At 41.7% G+C, this 24,254-nt stretch overlaps 3 protein-coding genes across 9 annotated transcripts in view; 2 read left to right on the top strand and 1 right to left on the bottom strand.

The window, feature by feature from the left end:
• LOC121301652 (transmembrane protein 221-like) overlaps window positions 1-1,949 on the top strand; it is a 4,703-nt gene extending 2,754 nt beyond the window's left edge. Inside the window, exon 3 of the mRNA XM_041231217.1 lies at window positions 1,007-1,949. Within this exon, the coding sequence (XP_041087151.1) occupies window positions 1,007-1,521 (515 nt within the window). The 3' untranslated portion in view covers window positions 1,522-1,949. The remainder of the gene's footprint in view (window positions 1-1,006) is intronic.
• On the bottom strand, window positions 7-5,320 carry borcs8 (BLOC-1 related complex subunit 8). Of its 4 annotated transcripts, XM_041231218.1 has the most exons (6): window positions 5,216-5,320; window positions 4,797-4,909; window positions 4,356-4,420; window positions 4,088-4,195; window positions 2,856-2,965; window positions 2,601-2,647 (listed from the first exon to the last, which is right to left on the bottom strand). In XM_041231218.1, exons 1-5 carry the CDS (start codon window positions 5,250-5,252, stop codon window positions 2,896-2,898), a joined length of 393 nt encoding a protein of 130 aa, XP_041087152.1. In that variant the 5' UTR covers window positions 5,253-5,320; the 3' UTR covers window positions 2,601-2,647; window positions 2,856-2,895. The 4 variants fall into 4 exon arrangements, with proteins under 4 accessions (XP_041087153.1, XP_041087152.1, XP_041087154.1 ...); XM_041231219.1 differs by lacking the exons at window positions 2,601-2,647; window positions 2,856-2,965 and adding an exon at window positions 7-530; XM_041231220.1 differs by lacking the exon at window positions 2,856-2,965.
• Window positions 5,321-5,614: 294 nt separating this feature from the next.
• On the top strand, window positions 5,615-10,016 carry rfxank (regulatory factor X-associated ankyrin-containing protein). 4 transcript variants are annotated; one of them, XM_041230438.1, is made up of 9 exons: window positions 5,615-5,746; window positions 6,432-6,659; window positions 7,010-7,123; window positions 7,435-7,500; window positions 7,981-8,081; window positions 8,325-8,492; window positions 8,625-8,691; window positions 9,127-9,207; window positions 9,540-10,016. In XM_041230438.1, exons 2-9 carry the CDS (start codon window positions 6,434-6,436, stop codon window positions 9,590-9,592), a joined length of 876 nt encoding a protein of 291 aa, XP_041086372.1. In that variant the 5' UTR covers window positions 5,615-5,746; window positions 6,432-6,433; the 3' UTR covers window positions 9,593-10,016. The 4 variants fall into 4 exon arrangements, with proteins under 4 accessions (XP_041086372.1, XP_041086373.1, XP_041086370.1 ...); XM_041230439.1 differs by having other exon boundaries at window positions 6,417-6,659; XM_041230436.1 differs by having other exon boundaries at window positions 6,381-6,659.
• Window positions 10,017-24,254: the final 14,238 nt, after the last annotated feature.

Below are 24,254 nucleotides of genomic sequence, written 5' to 3'. Positions count from 1 at the left end.
ATATAAAGTGCAAGGGCATTTTCATCGTACCAACATTTGACATGAAGCACCTGTACAATGCATTTTAAAACCTTATGGGAGACAAAACCTTGTTCTGCAACGTTCAGGTGAAAGCTTACCTTTCCGTGCAGTCCCTGTCTGTTAACCCTATGATGCTTTTACCAATAGCAGGGCTATACAGCTGGGGTCAGGACAAGATCCGACTGCATCTCTCACACACACACACACACACACACAGAAGTTTGAACAACGCTTCCTTTCTTCAGTAACACATATTAAAACCGTCAGTGCAAGAACCTGGCAACGTCAGATTTGCTGGTTTTCCTTTCTAAGGATCTCGAGCGAAGCCAAGTGGTTACTCCGTTTCTGCCGAATAAGGAACGCGGGAGTTGTTTGTTTAGGTGTAGCAGCGGGTCCTGGGTTGGGTTTCTGGAGTTTCTTTCTGCAGGGCTCTGCTAGCATCTCAGCACAGTCCAGAACTTTGCCTCTCTCCGCCATCCTTCTGCGAAGAAGGATCTGCAGGTCTTTTTCTAGTGACATTCAACAGGGCTGTTTTAGATATTACTAGCGTGGATGAGATCTTACAATATAGTTCTATAACTGTTAAACACAAAGCAAGTGCTGTTAGTGTAAACTGAGCTTTTAGCCAGCGGTGTTGTGAAAGTGAAGATTCTGCTTGTCTGGCAACCTATGACATGCTCAAGGGTCACGATCTTTCTGTGGCTACTGGACGCACCAGCGGACACACAAAAATAACACTGCAGTTGTAAAAGTATGTGTGAGTGACCAGCTCTTTGGCTGGGCAAGACAATCATGAGGCACTGTCTGAAAAGGTAGTTCACTCAAACTGCAAGCTAATTCAGTGCTCTTCTATATCCCACCAAGACAGGATCAGTTACGCTGCTTTCCATAACCACGGTACACAAACCATCCTTTTAAATCACATTTAAAAATGTAGGGAAACAAAGAAACATAAATAATCTCTCTCCCCCCCTCTGTGCTTCAGCTCTCTCCATCTACATGCTGATGCTGTTCGAGATCGAGACTGGCATTGCCAGCGCCTGCATCCTGTCCTCGGGGGTCTTAGTGCTGCTTATTATCATGGTACATTCCCTGCTGAAGGCATCGCGCACGGCCAAGAACTACCGCTCGGAGCTCCCCAACACCATGTTCCAGAACGACCACGGCAACTGCAACGCCACGCCAGCCACGGAGCCCAGTGGCGGCGTCAGGGAGACACAGAAGCCGCGGGCTCGTCCGGAAATCCACCGCCAGTTCTCCTACCCACCCTGCAGCGACGACAAGCAGCTGCTGTACGCCTCCCCCTCCGGGAGCCACCTGACCTCCACCACGGGAAGCCACAGGGCCGACAGCAGTGCGCCACGGATGCACAGGACACTGTCGGCAGAGTCGGGCTTGTTGCAGGGGCAGGCTCAGCCGTGGAACGGGATCAACAGCGAGATGAGGACTGTGCTGGCCAGGAAGTCTGGAGGCACTGGGAAAGACTCTACCCTGGTCTGAGCTTCTTATTGGTTTCGATTGATTTGGGTTAACCTCATTAAATCCTGGACACCCCTACAGCTGTAGCCGGTGCGTTATCTTCAATAGAACTGCCCCGGACCCCAGGTGTAGCATCAATGTCCTCTAGAGTGCAGCTAGTGTAACAGGCAGTGTTGTGTGATGCATCGCTGTTAAGGATCCCCTATTAAAGGGGAAAATCGCACAAAAAAAATGTCAGGTCAGAAGTGCAAACTATCTCAGTTAACACTGGCTACTACTGCAGGGGTTTCCAGAATAACAAGAGGCTACATAAGGACAAGGATTTTTTCTTTTTTGAAGTTCAAGTCAGTATTTAGAAATGATAATGTAGAAATGTTGACCAAAAATAAAACGAGCCAAAAACTGAACGCTCTCACCCCCATAAAAAAGTGATTGCAGCCCGAAAACAATGGTGCAAAACCAGGCGCTTGTGAACATCGAGTTGGGCTTTCCTACAGGACCTTTGTGATGCTAACAATCACACTTACATTGTCCACTTATTTCTCTGATGCATTTCCCATTCTTAAGGATAGAAGTCTGCTCCCCTTTTTAAAGCTCCAACCAACTACACTTGATGCTCACAAAGAACCAGTGTATAGACGTGTATAGATGACAATAAGCAGACCAAAGCTGGTCTGTACAGCTGTACCAATAAATTATAAAAACCATACTGCCAAAACTATTATTCAACATAGAATCTAAATGAACTGTATAGAACAGAGGTGTCCAAAGCTGGCCCATCCACTCCTGGTCTTTGTTCCAACTCTCTTCTAAATTGTTAACCAATGAAACCTTCATCCAGACCCTGAAGCAGTTTATGATCTCATTAAACCTGGAGTGGAATGGTCCTCCAGGACGGTGATTGGATACCCCTGATGTATAGAACTGAATTTCCTTTTTGTTTCTCAGAATAAAATAAAATAAAATAAAAAAAACCCACTTGGGTTTTATCCATTGTGTGTGTGATTATTTAATTTATGATTTAATGTTTTGAACGCTAACCTATCAAAACCATTCACTTCAGAAGCGCTGTTATTATTGTTGGTGCTTGGCGTACTTACTGACATTTTAAAGTCTTCAGCCCTCGATCAAGCGCTGGAATGTTCATCTGCCAATAATAAAGCGACAGCGTTTTGTAACTCAGAATATCAAAGCTGGTTACTTTCACGACAACACTGCTCTGCAACCAGCTCACAGTTGGGTTGTCTTAAACAACAACACACAAAGCATGATAATGGAGCAAAGGAACAGCCACTGAAGGGCTGGGTTAACCTGGGAGTGGTGTTGCAAGTCTTCCCAGCTGAAGGATTACTAACCTGAGCAAAGGCAGGGGGCGTGTCAGAGTCCTGTCAGTAATCAGGAGGAGGGGGGTGGAGGAGGTGGAATGGGCTGGCTAGCAATGGCACTGGAACTAACACTCACGTCACTGAAGCAGCATGCAACAATACACAACGGGAAGGGAAAAAAACACCAAGTGAGGAAATAATACTGGGGATCCTAATAGCCAGGGCAGATTTATAAAGAATGTTCAAACCATTAAACAACCCTGGATTATTCAAACCACGAGGGTGATGTTTGTGTACAGTGGCCCTGAAGTGCAAAACACAACAACAAATTGCAAATCAGAAAACACAACGACATTAACTCTAAACCGGAGAGGAAGGAGAGATAGGCAAAAGTGTACCATGTCACCGATTGGAGGAACAACATGTCAATCACTGCCGTGGAACTCTGGGCGGAAGCACTTGGAAACTAACCATGGCAAGTCACTTTTTCTTGTTCGAATTTTAATGTTTTTGTTAGTCCTTACATTAGTAAAACGAGTGTGAAATAAACAAATACAAAACATTATTAAAATTCAAAGAAGAAAAAAGTGACTGGTTTCTAATTTTCTAGTTTTTGTTTTCTAATTTGTCGTTGTGTTTTCTAATTTGCTATTCTGTTTTCCAATCTGTTGTTGTGTTTTGCACTTCAGGGCCACCGTACTTGTGACTTTCCATTTATTTTGTATTTTATTAATTTTTTTATTTTTTTTTTACAGTAAAAACTACTAGTTAATGGGATCCCTTAAAACAATTAATAGCAACACAAGCACCACCAAAACTCATAAAACAACATGCACAAATTGAGCAAGCAAAAACTGCATGAACAGTTAAGGATCGACACTGCAATGAAATGTTTTGCTGATCCTTAAAACAAGTACAGTAACAACCCCCCCATAAACTGAGGTTCATCAATTTGAGACAATTCTTGGGAAAATGAATTAAGTACAGTACAGGCTTGGAAATAAGACTCCTGTTGCATAGCTGTTTCACCCATTCCAGGTTTTACTACAAGCTTGATTAGCCACAGTGTACAAACAGCTACGCAATGTGATTCTTATTTCCATCCCTGCAACATATAGCAAATTAAGACATGATTAAAAGTCTAATTTTCCAATCTAGTGTAGGGACAGGGTTTCATGAAATGGAAGTCCCACACACAATGAACCTGCAGTGAGGGGGGTGAATTGAGGTGCCACAATTGGCAGAGAATGGCGCCCCCCTACCTGCGTCCCTGAGAAGCGCTCATCTGGTCCTTGAGGTGGATGGTCTGCCGGAGCAGAGCCTCAATGCTCTTGAAGTACAAGCTGCTGTTGGTCATGCTTTTCACAGCACTGGCAATGCAAATAAATACATATACAAACACTGGAACGTGAACTTTTTATAAAACACGACTTCACATTTTAGGACACAGGTGTGCAAATTTTAGCAGATAATAATAATAATAATAATAATAATAATAATAATAAATAATAATAATAATAATAATAATACCTGCACGCATATTCCACAGAGTAGATAGCACCCTGGCTCTGCTCCTCCCAGCTCTGCATATCTGTCTGCACGGAAAAGGAAAGAAAATCGAAATTAATAGTGATTCAATAAAGGGGAAAACACTAATGAAAGATTGCAATCATGTTGGTATATCTTAATTCTGATCACAACAAAGGGCTTTACTCAAAAAGAGTTTTGCAAAACGAAACCCGTGAGTGATTGCCGTCATATGCGGCTGACTCAATGAACCAGAGACTCGACTAAGAGGTTCTGACTGTACAGTCTGTACGTTACAAAGCTAACGTCAAGAACGCCCTTGCATACATAACGCTACAGGTGTGATTCAGATTTAGCTGATACCTTTTTTTTTATAGACAAGGTGTTTTCGGGAATCCATATGCAGTGCAATGTAATTGAGAAATGTGGTGATTTTGAACTCACCTTGTGCTGGACGAGTTCGGGCAGAGACCTCCTGACGTGCTCCTGTAATCTATAGAGAGCTACCGACGGCTCATTCGCCAGGACGTACATACTGTCGGTGAATTTATCTGTTACTGAAATATAAAGAAGAGAGGACGCATGCGTACAACAGACAGGGGCACTGAATCTGACACTACACCGGTCTACACCAACATCAATATGAATCTGTTTTGCTTTTTTTTTTTTTTAGACAAATCCGAGGCGCGTTTTTTGCAGTCCCTTAGAAATATGGGCGAAGGCAGCGTTTGTTTTTAACGAGAAAGAAACGAAACAATTACTCAGCCAAATAATATAAAAGCGACCCCACGATTGGGAGTGGCATTTATGAAGAACCATTTTACGGTGCTAACTACATTTTATCTATAGCCTAACCTAGTTACCTCTTTTCACTTTAAGCTGCATCTCCTGGTCCTCCATTCTTTCAATTATGAGGTTTAAAAATCGCCGCTTCTCTTCTGCAACACCTAATTTCTACTGCCTTACGGTGTCGCTCTATTTTCAGTGTCTAACAGAAACATGGACACGAGCTAATTGGTTCCTACCCTAGCTGTTGGTACAGATTACGTTTCTGAAAATTCAATCCGCGGCGCAGTAATGCTTTCATCTTGATTAAAACACAGTGGTTGGTGCTTGTGCCGCTGCATACAGCTAACAACCCACCGCCCCTTCTTTTTTTTAAATTTACATTGTCTTTAAAACGTAAATTAAATTTAAAAAAAAACAAAAAAAAAAACATCATTAAAAGTATTTTTTTATAATCAGTTGCATTGTGGGATTTGTAATCAAAGTTAGTTTCACTTTTGGTTTTCGACTAAGGAAGTGTTCAGGGCGTGAGGTAATGCAATGCGCAAGCGAATAAACGGGGATTTCAAAACAGAAGCGAATTATTCAAACAGGCGTTTTCAAACCAGGTATATTTACGGCGTTCCCACTCTATATATAGATACTTTACTCAGGTAGAGATCTGCTTAGGTAGCTGTACATTGTTAATGTAATGCACCAGCTAGACTTCGTTAACTGGACGGAGCAGGGTATGGGGGCGGGTGTTGATTCAGTAAGTTGGACACTAAGGGATAACACTATCATTATATTAAAACTGCATGCCAGTTGTGAACCTAGATAACTAATACAAATTGTGTATGTCATAGGACCTGAATTCTTATACACTGTGTACTGGATCAGCACAAACCCACATCCTCTCTACGTGAATTGCAAGAGAAAGGAGACAAAATTAAAGAGAGAAATAAAATGACTTTTGAAGCTATTTGCACATTAAAGATTGGGAACTCAAATTCAATAGCTGGGCTAGGGGTTACTACAGCAACACGTCAGTGCCAGCACCATACACTGAGCACAAGATAGACCAATCAGGATACAATATTACTGCAATAGACACACAATAGTAATGGGTTGTCAATACTATAGAAGTAATATTATCAATGTTTCCTATTGAATGACTATAAGATTTCTAAAGAGAGTTTAAACTCTTGATAACCCCCCTTCCGTTCGGATGTGGCAGCCCTACTCAGCAAAATATTTCTTTAGCTTGACATTAAATGATGACTAAATACACACGCGGAGATTCTGAATCTACAGATATGGATGGAAAGAAATGTCCAATGCAAACGAAGGAGGACACCCCTCCCACTGAAGACTGCAAGGACCAGGGGAAGATTGATGACACGCGCTTGGAACCCCCAGACACTGAGACCCAGGGGACAGATCCAGAGGATTCTGATCCAATGAACGAAACTATCGTGCTCCACCTGTACCCCATGCACCAGTCTTGCCTTGACCAGGATCAGCTCACTGGCCTGGGCAACGGTGAGTTTCATAGAGGCGCACTCTCTATCTATCTATCTATCTATAGATGTGTGTATATATATATATATATATATATATATATATAGAGAGAGAGAGAGAGAGAGAGAGAGAGAGAGAGAGAGAGAGAGAGATAGATAGATAGATTATGGCATAGGGTGCTGTGCATTACAAGTTCATAACCACTCCATAAGGGGTACCTGCTCTGACTTTGAGTAAAGTGAAAGATGGATTGTATTTTACACAACATGTGTAAAATACGCTTTATTTTTTATAATAGTTAAATAAGAATATAATAGACTTCACATTTACTGCAGTTTGTCTCTGACTCTGTTTGTGCCTTTCTGCGGCAGGCTTGGAGGATTCCTCGGACCCCAGGAGAAGCGAGGGTCTCAACAAACACTCGACCACCCTCACCAACCGGCAACGCGGCAACGAAGCCACGGCACCACCTGCCACCCTTGACTGTGAGCATCACCACGGCGATATTGTCACCAAGCTCAAGGCTTCTGTTCAAGTCTTAGTGCAAGCCCAGGCTGGCCTCTGTATTTCAATTTTAGCACCATGCTTGTTGCGGCCACTTTAAACAGGACCTAATACCAAATAAGCGTCACATTATTACATTCATAGAAGCAAAGCCTTACAACTTTTGGTGAATTCTTTGCTCTTGCAAGAGAAGACCAAGTGTCTCGGGATGTCTGTGGATTGAGAGATCTGATTGGCTGAGAGGGGTCGGTTTACAACCTGGATAACTGGATGCTGTGTTTCTCCCCCTCAGCTCTTTCAGTACACCAACTGGCAGCTCAAGGAGAAATCGCCAAGCTGGATGAGCACATCTGCAAGGGTAAGCAGCCTCTCTGTGCTGCCCAGAACAGGGCTTTTCAACCCACAGTTCAAACTCTCCGTCAGTCTCCTCAAGCAAAGCTTTCCTGCAGCTGATGAAGTGACTAGTCACCGGTGACACTTCCAAGCGCTTTCTGGTGAATCAAGAATGTTTGCAACATGCTTCTTGAGCTTTGCACACTCTGACAACTGCTTGAAAATGTTGACTATCAGAAGTAGCATCGTAGGTTGCAAGAATTAAAGTTATTGGGTGTACCACAGCCTGCTGTTAGCAGCTACAGAAACCAAACTTCTAATAGAATTGTACAAGTGCATAAAACATTTAGAGCTGCATTCTTTTTACAAAGGGTTAGTGCTGCTTTTTGACAAACACTAGACAAGCCATTTTTTTCCAGCTAACGATCAGATAACAAGTCGCTAATCAAAATATGAATGAAACCTTCATCTGCTGCTCTCACCGGTATGCTGTTCTGTTTTGTAGATGACTCACTGCTCAGCAAACAGGATGAACGGGGCTTCACCCCTCTCATGTGGGCTGCTGCGTTTGGGGAGGTTGCAACGGTCACCTACCTGCTGGAAAAGGTAAACGAGTGCCAGCGTGGAGCAGAGAGGGTATCATCCATAGCTGTTAAACTCTCAATAATGCTACATTTAGTAATACTAAGAGAGCCTTAATAAATTTAATGACAAACATGTCTCATGGTTGGTTTGACAGACCCAGATTAGCGCTAATGTTGGATTGCCTGGGTAGGGCAGTGCACAATTAGTGCCTATAAGGGTTTGTGAAACCAGCCCATGCTTTGCTGTCCTCTTTGTTTTATGTAGTTCTGTGCTCTCCTCTCTCCGGGGGTCTCTGTCTGTCTCCAGGGTGCTGATCCCAGAGTTCTAGCTCGGGAGCGTGAGAGCGCCCTGTCCCTAGCCAGCTCTGGGGGTTACACAGACATCGTCAACACTCTGCTCAAACACCACGTGGAGATCAACACTTACGACTGGGTACGCCTGCTTCATTTTCCTTTTGAAGAGGTCACTGCTAGTGAAATAAACCCAGAAACTTTATCTTTCAAGCATGTTGGACTGGTGTCGTTTTCCTTTAACGCTGTGTTTTGTGTCTCTTGTTTTTTTAAGAATGGAGGAACTCCTCTTCTCTATGCGGTGCGTGGGAACCATGTGAAGTGTGTAGAGTCTCTGCTGGGTGAGAAGGAGTCCGCTGTGATCTTTCCAACTTAACCCAAAATACAAACCCTGTACTATGTGTCAGGAAGTTTCCTTCCTTATGGAAAGTAAATGTATAACCAGCACATAAGCAGAGCCTCATAATCTCATGAGAAATTATAGAGTATCCAAATGCAATCCAGAAGGTTAATAGGTTCGAAGTCTGATAAAAGTTACCAGATTTTTACTAGAAGTCTCAGTGGTACTTTACTGTAAGGATTCATTTACAAACATGTGTTCCTGTGCAATTAAGGGTTTTGATGAGGGTTCTTATAACTTAATTGCAGTTTGTTGCACAGCCTATAACTGGTGATACTGTTAATAACACATTTACAGATGCATCGTTGATTGTAAACAGATGCATAAACAGAGTTACTGGAGCGTCTTTCGTTTTCCTCTATCCCGTGTATTGCAGGCCGGGGAGCAGACCTGACCATGGAGGCAGACTCCGGATACAGCCCCATGGATTTAGCTGTGGCTCTGGGACACAAGAAGGGTGAGAGAGCCTTTTAAACAAATCCTCTTCATCCAAGATTTTTTCACCTGTGTGCTGTCACTGCGTCCCATGCTTGCGTACAAAAGGCATCATTTGTCTTGCATGCTAGGATGCACGGAGGACTGCTATTCAGGGGTGGAAGAAAGACTCCCATTGCACTGCAGTTTGATCCATTTCCTGGTTTTGCTACAAGTTTAATAATACACAATTGAGCTTGTCACTTTTACAGTAGGGCTAATCGAACACATATTAAAACCTGGAGTGGGCAATACTGCTATGCAATAGGAGTCTTATTTACGTCACTGCGATTCATTATTTCATTTTTATTTTAGTCCAACAGGCTATTGAAACTCACATCCTCAATTTACTCAAGAGGAAAGAATAGCGCAGAGGGGAAGTCTTTGCAGAGAACGCATGCAAGATTCTGGTGTGGTCTACAGACAGTACCCAAAGACTTTGATATGTTTGGTATGTCTACCTTGTTTGTGATGCAAAGGGGGGTACTCTGAGACGAATTGCTCCCTCACTGTGATGCGGACTGCGGGCAGACTTTCGCGAAAGGCTTAGTCTACCCACAGGGTCAGCGACCGGCACCGCCTTCCTTCTTCGCAATGCACTTTTGAAGCACCCTTGAGTTTTTCAATCAGGAGCCTTTTTTAAAAATAACTCGAGTGAAGAGTGATGCCTTAAACACGCACATGACTTTCTGAAATGAGATTTGAAACAGACTTTAAAGTTGTACGTGTAAAAAGTTGTCAGGATGTTAACAATGAAAAGAAAAAAGTATAGATCTGTTATTAATGCTATTTAAAAAACAAATTTAAAAAGCTGTTCATCAGTCTTTTTGGTGTGATCAGAATAACTTTTTGCAAACTTGGTATATGTTCTTCAAAGATACAGTGTTGAGTTTCCTATCTATGAATCTATTTTATGATGCATACATGTATTTTTGAAAGTTATGGCAGGGCAACTTCTTGAACTCCATAGAGTTCACACAACCTCAACATCTGTATACATTTTTTATTTTTAAATTAACAAAAAAATCTGTGAGCGACAAGGATATATTTCAATATATATATATATATATATATATATATATATATATATATATATATATATATATATATATATATATTTCAAAATGAATTTTTATTTTAAACGTTTGGTCATCAGCCACCTAGGGTATATATTCAAAGCAATTCCCCAAGTGCTAAGTTTCTACTTTCAAATATAAAAAGAATAAGTGTAATGTTACAAATCACTGGGGTTAATGTTTGTGAATGTGGCCCATTCACAATTCAGTGAAATCATTCTCTTAAGAGTTTTGTGCTCCAGTCTTCCTGACAGACAGCAGCTCCCAGTTCACCTGCTTCCATTTCTGTCGGCCTGGCTGAACCCCACCGTCTTGCTCTGGAAGGCGCAGTGGGCACAGCCCGCTCCTCACAGCCCGTCACTTCCAACGGGCGCTCCAGTTTGTGAACCAGAAAGAAAAACGACATCAGACCTTGTCTCCCAGGACGTCCAGCGTGTAAACAATAACCCTGCCAAAGAAATCCGTGCTGTTCTCAAACACTATTTTTACCCTGTGAACCAGTGCATCTCCGTGGATGGGAAAGCTGTGGGTGTGAGTCAAGGAAAGGGCGCTGGAGCAAACTGCTTGATACTAAACACACAGTTTATGCAGGGATGTGGAACAGGCTGTCCTCCAGGGCTGCACTCTTGCGCAACAAATAACTTGTGGATGGTTTCACAGCCCCCTGATTAGCACTAAATCTCAGACTGCCTTAGCTAACAATAGTGTAGCCTGAGTTTAGTGCTAATCAGGGTCTACCAAACCATATCAAGTATTCCAAATGCTGTGTTTAAACATAGCAGATGAAGTAGATGTCTGTATTCAAACGTAATGCCTAGTTATACCACTAGAGGGGTATTCAAAATAGCAGGAGCTCTTACAAGGCAGTGATGGAAGTAGAATTTGTGAAATGCATTGCTGATCCTTAAAACAAGTACAGAACGTCCGTCCGCCCGTCCCCCAACCCCCAACCCACAACCCCCCCTCCTGCATCCTTCTGTTCCAAACCAGGCCTAGGTCAAAGGATATCTGCAGTGAGTTCTTGTCCTCTGGGTAGAAATCTGCTAGCTTTGTAAATGCTTCGTCTTTTTGGCAACCTGCAGTAGAAGGTAGCTAGAACACATTGGAATATAACATAGCACTGGAATACCATTGCCAATGGACTACAATATAGTCATCTGCCTAAAATGACCATTAAGTACAGGGATGAAAACAAGGCTTCTATTGCATAGCAGTTTCACTCATTCCAGATTTTAATACAAGTTTGATTAGCCCCAGCGTACAGGTAACAAGCTCAGGTATGTCTTATTAAACTCATAGTAATACCTGCTATGCAATGGGAGCCTTATTTCTATCCCTGAAGTGAACCCTTAGCAGTACAAAACTTTGAAGGGGTGCAGTGGTGTCCCTGAATAAATCAATACATCATATTTTTACTAAAACAATAACCCCTGTTCTGGTACCTTCAATTCGGCAGGCGCTGCCAGTGAACCCTCCTTGAAACTGCACCCTGAGCTCAGAGACTGTCACTCTCACTGCAAATCAACGAAGCTGCCATCTTCTTCTTCCCGACAGTTTGGGTAATTTATCGTAAAGTCATTCTGCCGGAGGATTTCTCTTTACGACACTAATGGCACAGTACCAGAAACTTGATCTGCCTCAGGGTGTGCGCCAGAACGAAAGCGCATGCGTGCATGCCAACAGTCCCGATATGAACGTTACAGTGCCGCTTTCCTAGCAAATGCCCCGCGTCAAGATGCATTGTGACGCTTCTTTAGTTTTTAAACATTAATTTGCTTATAATAAAAAGCGTCATGTTTTTAAGTCAGTGACACTACTCATTAGAAGCTATTCCACGTGTGACCTGTAGGTGTCAGACTTGCACTGAATAAATAACGTTCAAGGGATTTGTGCATTAGGGGTTTCAGAGTTTGAAGAATAATTGTTTGATCTGGGATTTACAAACAACAAGGACTCCGAGTAGGTTTCAGGAGGGAACAGGGTTTGCTGCAGATTCCTCACAGCTTCCCTCTGAAGGTAATAAAGCAGGTACTGGAAGGTCATGAACACACCTTGAAGCCTGACCAGGTCGAATCAGTGCTATCTGGCTGCCCACGATCACCCTGATACCTACTGGCAGATGTTTTTTTAAGTATATCTTTTTTGAGCTATAGAAAGTGTGTGTGAGAGTGTAGCTATGTGGACCGTTTTTTTTTTTTTTTTTTTTTTTTTTGTAAATACACCAGGTCAAAAATATAGGTGCTTGTGTGAGTTTCTGTGTGTGCGTGTGCTTGTCTCTGTGTGAGTTTCTGTGTGTGTGTGTGTGTGTGTGTGTGTGTGTGTGTGTGTTTGTGTGTTAGTGCTTGTGTGTGGTTGTGCTTGTGTTTGTGTGTGTGTGTGAGTTTCTGTGTGTTTGTTTATGTTTGTGCTTGACTGTGTGTCTGTGTTTGTGCTTGTGTATGTTTGTGCTTGTCTTTGTGTGAGTTTCTGTGTGTCTGTGCTTGTCTGTCAGCCAGATCAGTCCCTGCCTGATTGCACTCAGACCTCCAGCGAAAGCCGAGACGCTCTATATGAAAATCTAGCAGCTGATGATAATCAATAAGTCTGAATTACAAGCCCTGTGGGAGCAGCGCTGGTGTGAGAATTGCCTGTGGGTGAAGGCAGCAGGTGGGTGGATTAGCTTTATTGGATTGTATGTAGAGTACACGCCCTTCCCTGTATCGTACCAGCCCACAGCTTCCAGCTCCCAGCCACAACGCATTCACAATCACCCCGCTCCCAATCAGAAAGATCCCACAGGAATCGGAGAGCACAGGCCTACTTCAACCACCTACTCATCAGCTTAATCATGTGGGTGTGTCTGTGTGGGGCAGGGGGCGCTGTGCTGGTAAATGCACTTCAAACTCTACAACTACCAATTCATCATTCACATACATTAAAGCAATGTTAAATATACCCTGGACTGTAGAGCACACACAGGGCTAGTTTGGATACTGTAGTCCAGGGACTGGTATAATCAGATTTATGCATTTTTGTGCTGCAGCTGTATTTTTGACAGGGCACCTTGCTATCGCTTCAAGAGAGTATTTTTGCTAATTAATCCACTCCGCACCTGCCGAATGATTGCTTGCATGCTGTTACAGTCAATTAAACAGACAATTCACAAGTTGTTGTTTCTTTTCCCCATTATGTTAATTAGACTTGAAAACAGCTAAGGCTAATTCTTGTGGGGAATGGATTATATTGTTTCTTGCATCTGCAGTGTGAATGCATTGAGTTCCAGTAGCTTTTTATTTACTAGTTTAGCTGCCTCTCTATACTGTCCTCTATAGAAATCTATTTTGTCAGCTTGGTGCTACCTTTACTGAGCGGGACAGCAACCCACGCTGGGCGCCTAATTAATTAAAATGACAGTCCTGGCTAAAGTTAGCATTTTCAGCTTTATATTTAGAATGCTTTAATTAGCTGGACTGGAATTCACTTTAATATCCAGACAGAAGAGAAGCAATCTGGCACCACAATTCAGTGGCATTCATTTAAGCTCTGGTCCATAGAGAAGAGTGCCCTCTGCTGGACTGGCTGTTCTCCTAGCTTTCTACTGAACTACAAACCTAATTAAATAGGATCGTTTGCGTACTCTCCATTCACATCCCTCTGGACTAAAACTCCAGTTCCCCAGAATGAAGACACGGGGCGCTTTGAAGATGCTCTTGTACAGATTATACCAAGATCCTCATCTGCTTGTCTGAATACCAATTCTGGTCGATTTGCCTAGATCAATTACACCGATGGAATTCGATCTCTCTCCATTGTGACCAATTACTATGTTCACATGCATAGTACACTGCAGGGCTGGAACAGTTAACCTGACCTCTCACAAAACTCCATCTGATCCGGCTGGAGACGTTTCCCTGAGCTCTCCTAAATAATTCAACCTCATCAGCCAGCCTATTATCAGCCTGCTATTTACTGCTGACCTCGCGGGTCAGTATGAGGAGCAGCAGCTGGAATCGACCAGGATACCAGCAGAGCCCTGCTCCTCGCTGCTAGTGAAGGTAAGGACTGGGAGAGGGCATGCAGCTGGGACCCTATGTCCAAGCAAAGGAGGCTCGGGGAGGAGGAAGGGTCCCATTCTAATAGCACACCACTATATACAGGTGGATTCCAAAGTTACCGTACATTGCAAACACACACACACACACTAGCTCCTTGCTCCCCATGGAATCCCCTTTGAAGATCAGCAACTCGGCACAGCCAGGAGCCTGCGCTCCCCAGACTGCAGGACTCTCCCTGCACACCACGAGTTCGTGCCTTTACCATGTCACTCTCTTAACCTTTGAGACAAATGTCCCTGCCACCTGACACACCCTCATGGAGCTTCTATGCACCATTGCATCGGTCTACTGAACAGCCTTCCTGAGCACCAGCGGGGCCACACACACACACATTGCATTTATTTCAATTGTGGCAAAATAGCTCTGCTAATTAGCAGAATTAATTCTCAATAACTCTGGTTTATACATGCTCTCAAATACTGAACACCTGTTCAACATCAGATGTTTCACTCTTTGGAACACGGTGTCCACCCTCGCGGGGCGACAGTGTCAGATGTATTAACAGTCCCAAACAATGCAACGATACTGCAGGCTAGTGTAGCAATCTCCATGGGAACTATAAACCACAGCGACTAGGAGGCGAGCACAGCCTATGAGTTATTCGTATCTGCTCAGACAGGAACATGATAGACTCCCAAATAGAAAGAGACAGAGGCCAGACACAGATCTGTAAGCGAGGGAAGCTCTCATTCGGTTTACATAAGCAGCCTGTTCCTTTTGGATTTTGACAAGGCGTTTCCAGGCCAGCGAGGAAATGTGGATTTCGCAAAACGTGAAAAGGACAAATACTGAAATGGAGAGGCCTGGAAACGGCAGCCTTCAGACAGCTATATGCACGGAGCAGTGGGTGTGAGCCCTAATAATTCACAGCACATAATATCTGATTCAGTGGATCCAAAAAGTGACAGATCTTTAAAGAGCTATTGTGTGCCAGTGTTATGTAACCCAACCATCTTTAACAGACAATAGTAATAGTAACGGAATATGAATTAGAAGAAGACATAATTTTAATGATCTAAACACAGGCGGATCTTAGTATTGATTCTGTATTAAACCTGTCCCCGCTCTGGGCTGATTTATTGACCCACTTAATGACATTACCAAAGGGTTATGAAAAAGCAGATTTAAACATTATTCAGGTATTTAGATCAGCTACTGTTTCGATCATTAAAATAGACCTATTTGCGTTAAAACAAACTTAGTTGTGCTTCCATTTGTTATATACTGTAGGACTTTCCCTAAGAAACAATTAGTAGGAAAAAACAAATGGTTCGATGTTTTTTTTTTGGGGGGGGGGGGGGGGGGGGGGGGGGGGTTTCGTTTTATCTTTTGCTATTTGATTACAAAGGAGCTTGGCTGTTTGATAGACCAAAATGAGATTATTTAGAAAACATCAGGAGTACTGAATGCATAAAAAAATTAATAAATGCCCTGAGCACAGCTACTGTAGTGTTTGTTAAAAAAAAAAAGCTTTTCTTCTTGAAAGCTTGTCAATACTTTCTATAGCAACCAATGATATGCAGGTTTTCACCAGCACCTGATTCAACGCGGCTCTCTCGCCTCGACAGCTATTTCATGCTGTTCACTAGGCTTTATTGAAAGAGACACCGGCCTGCTTTAATGGCTGTGAAAGATACTCTGCTCAAAAGACTATTTCCCCCCCCGAAGCTCCTAGTCTCTGTATTCAGTCTAATGCCTCAGGGGGAATGAAATTCCAATCGTAAATTAAACAAGTCTGGCAGGGAGGGAGGGAGAGGAGGGGAGAGGAGGGGAGGGAATGAAAAGGGAGTACAAATTTCCTTTTTAACAAACCATAATGAGAGTTCTAAGCATCAGGGATTGAAGGAGGGAGGGCATATATAGAAGGATAATGGTTTTAAACAAGGTATTCTAACCTTTTTTTATTCCGATTTTCTCTGCAACTCTATGTATTGAAAGGGTGCAGTTATAACTGTGAAAATAAAGACCCCGTTTTTTAACTTAACGTAGCAGGTGCAAGACAGAAAGGATTAAGGGGTTCAGAGAAAATAAGACGTTAGGTTCGGTATCCCACGCTGCCACAATATGCAAGTGCTCAGCCACTGTAACTGTAAACAGGGGAGTGCTTGAACCCACATCCTTCTACCCAAAGGAGCAGTGCCCTAAGGCAAGCTGTTATGAGTTCCATACTATCTACCAGCCAGAATGTTCCAGGTTTTCTCTCCTCTTATTACATCATGCTTGTATAACGGCTAGGACCAATTGGGCTGAAATAGTCACAGTTATTTAAGGTATCAGAAGAAGCTGCTGGGATAAAAAAAAAAAAAACGTGGAAAAAGGTCATTCAACAGACCGGAGAAGAAGTGCTTGACGGAGACAACGATTTTGAGTGGATTCCACTGTTCACCAAGGCAACAAGCCAAAGCCACAGACAGCAGGAGCCAGGGCTTTGCACAAAGCTCGAGCTGCACTTTAAAGGCTGGTGTCTGGGGAGGTGGGGGTGGGGTGGGGTCTATATAGAGCTTCAAAGTCAGGTTCTTTTTCTACGTTTCTAATATATATGCAATCACTCGGAGCTGGCTCTTGCTGCTTGGAGCATGCTTGGAGAACTTGTGTTAACACCAGACACGGTGTGGCAGCTCGATTTAACAGAGAATATCCTGATCTGTAAAATATATGATATTACTCATGATGCCTGACTGTATGAGACAGCTTGTAGTATTGACAGCAGATTTTAAAATGTGTCACGCTGGTACAAAAGCTTGAACTGTAACACCTGTAAGTCGCCTTGGATAAAGGCGTCTGCCAAATAAAGAAGAAGAAGAAGAAGAAGAAGAAGAAGAAGAAGAAGAAGAAGAAGAAGAAGAAGAAGAAGAAGAAGAACCTCAGTTTAGCATCTTATCCTAAGCACAGCATTCTTTAAAGCAGAATCAGGCACTCTTAAGAGGTCTCTCGTTCAAGTGCTGACCAAGCTTCACTGACAGCTGACCAGATCACAATGTGAACTAGTATGGTTGCAGGCATAATCACAACATAACAAGCCTCAGCTGCAGCTCTGCCGAGTTCATTAACCAATGAATTTGAGGATGAGTGTTGCATTTCCACAGAAACAGGGTTTGTTAGCAACTCCGCACATGAGCTGAATATTAAGCACCCCCACGCCACTATGGGGAAAAATATCCACCTTTTCTCTTATTAATGTTTTTTGGGGTATTTATTAAGGATCTGTGAAAGGAAGCGTCTCCACCCATGACACGGTGAAAAAACACCAAAAGCTATTAAACATGTATAGCCTTAAGACTGCTGTGTTCTGTGTGAAGGGACTGGCTTTCCAAATAAAGAGACTAGACAAAAGACTTGAGCATCTGTAGAGGGCCAAACCTCACTTTGAAGCAGAGGAGACAAATAGACCAGCCTCTTTGGTATTAAATGGAGGGTAAACCCAGGATCATTGTGGATAAACCTTTCCCGAATAACAGTGGAACCACACAGGCCACCATGCAGCGAGGGGGCTGCTTTGCAAAGCATGGCCAAATGTTTTGCATCACCCAATAGAATTAACTCCTTTTGCTTTGTAAAGTCAAATGAAACCTGCTATAGCATGTTACGCTAAGAGATTGAATTACACACCGCTTTGTAGTTTTCCATATACTTAACAAAAATGGCAAAAATGCAAAAATGTGGCATTTCAAAATCTAACATGAACTACTAACATACTGCTTTTATGACTTCCAGTAGACTTTTGCGATATCATTTTGTAGTTTCTTTAATGACATGATGTTAAACAAAAGATGTTCTGTTTCTGCAGCTGGGAGACCATACATGGATAAAATATACGAACCTCAATGCACAACTATAAGATCTACTGTCTGTCCTTCATTGACAGTAGACTGCACCCCAGACCTGAATGTGCAAACCCTTGATCCTACCCCTAACTCTAATATGCAAAACATATCCCCAAACCTAAGTTGTGGTCAGATTCAATGGAAGTGGTTGCATCTCAAGATCATGCCATATATGTTCTATGACATGTCTTAGCTCAGCATATTTCCTTCTAGAATATAATAACATACTCTACAATACAACACAATAGATGATTACGTTATTTTAATGATCTCGTGACACGACTGCAAATGAAGGCAATGGTATTTTCGTTTCTGTTTTTTGGGCCATGCATTTAAAGGTGATCTTATGACGCCAGGCTCTTTATCCCCCTGGATGACAGGCATCATTCTTCTGCATGTAGATCAAGGGAGACTCTGACATTTATAAAAGTCACTGCCCCCGCCTTTAATCTCTCTGACAGCGGATGGTAATATAACACGTGAAATGTGCATTGCGTGACTTTAGAGAGTCAACAGTGGCAAATGCAATATAACCTTTACTCTGCCCTTTTCATGTTAGCTATCATTCCAGAAGCTTGGTTGCTGTAGTACTGAGCTGCAAGCAGCTGCTTTCTCTAACTCGCTTCTGCCTTCTTTAAGGCTGCTGTGGAATGCTGCTGTAGATGTCTCACTTGCTTTGACTGGATCATTTCAGAAAGTGTCCTGCGTCTGTGTTCTTTCAATACAGTTAGAAAGCCATGTATTATGCACCACAATTTTGCAAGAAAAAAAAAACTTCAATCTGGTTTTGCAAATTTGAAACCAGATATCATTTCAATTAGATTTGAAAAATGCAAATGATAAATATTTTTTGCACAGCTCGTTTGTTATTTTACGTTTAGCTTATTGATGTTGTTATATATTACTTTATAATCCTTTTTTTCTTATTAAAGTTTAATTAAACAAACCACTCAAGTTTTCATAATTTTTGCTAATTAAAAAAAAAAGCATTTGCAAAGTCACATCTATTATATTATTATGATATTTCAAGGGCGGTTTTGATGCGTGGCTCCTAGAGCTACTGAAATCGTGATTTTAGGAGGACCGCGTTCTCATGTCTGTTGGTCAGCTGTCGACACCAGCCTTGCCCCACATCAGGGGTGTCCAATCCCGACCCTGGAGGGCTATTCCTCTCCAGGTTTAACGGGTAAAATGAGAGTCTAGATGCGGGTTTAATTGGTTCAATTAAAACGTCTAGAACAGGGTTGCAACAAAGACCAGGAGTGGAGTTCAGTCTCTAAACTGTTTAAGTCAACCCAGTTCATTGTAGGATCGTATTCACCCTGTCTCTATGACATCTTGCTTTCTTTGCATATCAACCAAGTAATGGCAAGTGACCAGCAGTGTTCGTGTGATGATTGGTTTTAAGTGTATCAGTCCGTCTGTGTTCAATAAACACTGAATCTGGCTGGGATCCATCCTGCCTGCCTGCCAGACTTCTTCTGGGATAAGCAGAGCAGTGTAAGGCAGATGCAGCACGAGGCTCTGTGTCTCCGGTGTCTCTCTGAACAGTAGCTTCTTTGGTGCAGCGTGTGTCTGTATACTGCCTGGCACGCTGGATTTGTAGACAAACCAAAACATGGATTTAGACAGAAAACAGCCATTATGCATTTTTAAGATAGCATTTTAAAAAAAAGCAACTGGTCTTGCTTTAGAAACAGACACCAGCACAGCTCATCAAACAAGACATGTGGTTTGGTTTTCTAGTTGCGTTTATCTAATGTGGTTAAAACGCTGTTCCTGGCAGAACCACAGCTATCCCGGACTGAATCTACAGGCGATAGCTCAGTCAGCAGGGCCGATAAAGAAATCTATACAGGTATCAAGCCCCCACGATTACCCTAAAGAAACTGCTTTAGCAAGCGTGTCGCGTGTACTGTATAGTTCAACTTTAAACACGACTCCATATGACAGCTTCATAAAAACTAATCACAATTATCTTAACAAGAATGTGAGGTGCCTATATAGATCACGGCGCAGCTTAAAACACAAGCTGTCTCTATGCTTTGAACTAGTTTTCTGTGATGTGGGATCGGATAAATGGAGTCTCGCAACGAAAAAAAATCCTATTTCCAGGTAAAAAGCATTAGCTCAGAGGGGGCGAACTGTGCGGTGCAGCGATGTTCCATTAGTTAATGGACCGGTATTACATTATCTAATGGATATATATATATATATATATATATATATATATATTTATATATTCTAGATAGATAGATAGATAGATAGATAGATATGTGTGTGTGTAAAGAGAATTACAGCAACGCATTTAATGATATGCGGTCTTGCTTTGTACTAAACAGCAATTTAGAGCTATAGTTATATTGGCGCAGATGATGCGCTTTTACATTTTGTGTGTTTGTTGTTGCTTTGATGTTTTCATTGCTTATTTCTTGCACTGTAACTCTTTGAAGTTGCGTGCGCGCTGTCAAAGGGAGGTGCGCAAAGTAAAACCCCAGATCACTGCACTGGCTAATGGCGCGTCTGCAGTCGTTTATTGGGTATTAGTTCGAGGGACTGTCGGGTATTATATATTTTTTAACATGCCTTTCTGTAGACCAGGATAACTAGACGTGTATGAAACTGAAAGTAAATAGGACTCTAAAAACACTATGTATTGTTTTAATTGTACAGTTACCACCACACTCAAACACCACAGCACTGTTTAGCAAGAACGCTTAAAGACACCGCGGGCACTGTGGATGTGGGCAAAAGTCCCTGATGTGCATTTCAATAGGTCTGTTATGAGTTATTGAAATGAAGGGGGATACAGGAACGGACACACACACTAAATCTGTTTATTTAATTCGGTGACAGCACATGTATAATTTGGACGCATTTAATGTGGATCTGTTTTTCAGGACCTTGGACAGTTCCCTGCTTCAGGCTACTGGCCTGTATAGTTTTTAAAATGCAAAATGGTGCCTTATATCTATCTATCTATCTATCTATCTCTCTCTCTCTCTCTCTCTCTCTCTCTCTCTCTCTCTCTCTCTCTCTCTATATATATATATATATATATATATATATATATATATATATATATATATATATATATTATATATATATATATATATATATATATATATATATATATATATTGCATCGAAGGCTTGTTACTAGTGATCATAGACGGATTGTATCGCTAACACCAGATTAAGATAATTTTGTAACACAAAAAAAAAAATTAGACTCAGCGTTTAACATTATAGGCACGTGATTAGAGAGTGCTTATAAAACAGTGGTTAAATTGCATATGTAGATGAAGTGCATGCAAAGCGCCGAATGAAAAACGATAATGCATCAATCTCCGCGCTGCGCTGAAAATAGAGATGCCTCGTAGGAATAATTCCATCAAATCGGGTGATAAAACAGACAGCGGCGAGGACTTGGCTTTGCAAAGGAAACATAATACTAGCTCCGTTCAGTCCCTGGCTTCAAGTGTGAATATATATTCTTACACGTCTCCCATAGCAAAAACAGAGCGTATTGAGCATGGCAAAGCATAGGCACTGTAAAACACAGAGAAATATGTATAGTTCCCCATAGTAAATGCATTGCAAAGTGTAATAAAGCACAGTGAAAGCATGGTAAAGCATAGAAAAGTATTATGATAGAGAATGTTAAAAAAAAAAAAATCTATGCATGGAGCAAACCTGCAGAATGACGCTGTAAAAACAACAAGATCGAGCTTTCCAAACCAGGGTGGCCTCTATGATTACATTGTGTTTGTTCCTTACTGGTCACAAAAGCAAAGTTTGTGGGGAATAATAGCCATTTTCTATACTTTTGAGGCATAAGCAATTAGGAAATAACACTTATTACCCAGGAACAAAAATTGTGTTACATAGTGTTATACTTTCTGTCTTGAACCTTCAGTACCGAGAGATTATAATGTGACCATGGCACTGTAACACTGAGGTGGAAACACAGAGAAAACATGGCTGTGAAAGTCGATGTTACTCCCTTATCCACGGTACAGTTAACTAGCTAAGCCATTTTATAAGACTTGTTGATTGAAAAGCAGCATTATAAACCAATCTACTGGTTAGTTACCTTAGTAATTACACGATGCTAATGTTGCTATTATGAATGTTTGCAGCAAAATAACAAAAATATGATAACAATAGGCATGTAGCCTACTGCGTACAAGACACATTATTTATTGTATATAGAGAGAATTATTATTATTATTATTATTATTATTATTATTATTATTATTATTATTATTATTATTATTATTATAATATTATCCATGTTGTTCATCGTCAGTTATTCAGAGTTAAGGTAGCATAACATTGCAAGCAAAAAATTCGGAAATATTATCACTCGAGTCGATTCCCGTTTTCTCCGGGGAGACAGTTAAAGCGTCTTGTTATATGCAAGCAACCTGTTTAATGCGAGGCGCAATCTATTAGCTATAAGTTGTATAGCCACCCCCTCCTTCCCTCACTCCCTCCATCCCTCCCTCATTGCTAACCCGTCTCCGCTGATTTGAATAGGGTCTTCTGCAGAGTACCGTTGTCTGGAGATGCCCTTTTGTTCATCAATGCTGCTATAACACCGGCTTCTCCCGGCGCCGCTGCTAGATGCCAGTGCACGCTTGACTCGAATCTGTCTTTGCGGGCTGCAATGTGCTGTCTTGTTTCGTCTCCCTCTAGCATTTCTTTTTAATTCGTAGACTTTTCTAATTACAGTTTCTCGTATTCGTTTCTGTTTTCAATGGTTGTCAGAACCTCAGCACGGTACACCGGGACACCTGCGCGACACTCCGGTGTCTCCGAGTCAAAAGACCAGACCTGCGATACAGTCTACATTCCTTTAGACCCGAGGAAGCCGGCTTCTTGGCATCAATCAGGTATGGTTACGTTTTTATAGAGACAGTTACCTCTATCTTGTCTTTCTTTATCTGTGTCATTTTATTACGTTATGTGAAGACACAGAGAGAACACACCGCTAATAAACAAAGCGAAGGGTATCTGCACATAGGGTTATTAAATCCAGTGCTGTATTGTCCTTTTTATTACACTGTTTTAGAAATGATGTCAAGAAATTTAAAAGTGCTTATATAACAACGACTAACACAGTGTCGTGGCCCCCCCCCCCCCCCCCCCCCTCGCGCACACATGTACATAACATAATATATATATATTATATATATATATCCTATATATATATATATATATATAGATATATATATATATGTGTGTGTGTGTGTGTGTGTGTGTGTGTATATATATATATATATATATATATATGTATATATATATATATATATATATATATATATATATACAGTTTTTAACCTGACCTCCAAACAATGGAAAAAGCGAGGGACGTGGAAAAAGCAATAGATAGAAAAGAGATACAATAGGTAGGAATTCTATAGGGTCTGTGATGAATGAACAAAATCGCCAGATGCCTGGAAGAAAAATCTATACACAATGAAGGTGAAAAAAAAAAAACTCATTACAAAAAGAAGTGAAAAAAAATCTATAGCAAAATTCCAATGAACTCAGCTGCTTGTAAATTGAATGGAAGACATTGTGGAATGGGGTGAATAACTAATGGGAAACTCGAGAATAGGTTATTAGGACCAGCTCTATAGCCCGAGCAGCGTCTTAGTGTTTTATTAAACCCCAAGCAGGGGAAAGCGATTACAATTGACTTGATGGTTGCATTCCAGTGAAAATAAATAAGCACGACTGATGAGGACGCAGGGCAGTGCAGTAATCACTACAGGGCAACTGGATTAGTATAGGAGAAGCCGCTGTGCTACTCTGAGCAAAAACCAATCCCAGCATAAGCACTGCTGATTCCCAGCATTCGAAGGATGGTTATGGGGAAAATGTCAGGGAGACAAACGGGTCCATCAGTTTAGATTTGGCTAGAGGACAGCAAACAACTTTACAGCAGATCTATCTATCTATCTATCTATCTATCTATCTATCTATCTATCTATCTATCTATCTATCTATCTATCTACCTGCATGTCTG

This window comes from Polyodon spathula, chromosome 27, assembly GCF_017654505.1.
Source record: "Polyodon spathula isolate WHYD16114869_AA chromosome 27, ASM1765450v1, whole genome shotgun sequence".
Classification (NCBI taxonomy): domain Eukaryota; kingdom Metazoa; phylum Chordata; class Actinopteri; order Acipenseriformes; family Polyodontidae; genus Polyodon; species Polyodon spathula.
The sequence above is the reverse complement of the archived record's forward strand: the minus strand, read 5'-3'. Positions and strand labels throughout refer to the sequence as shown.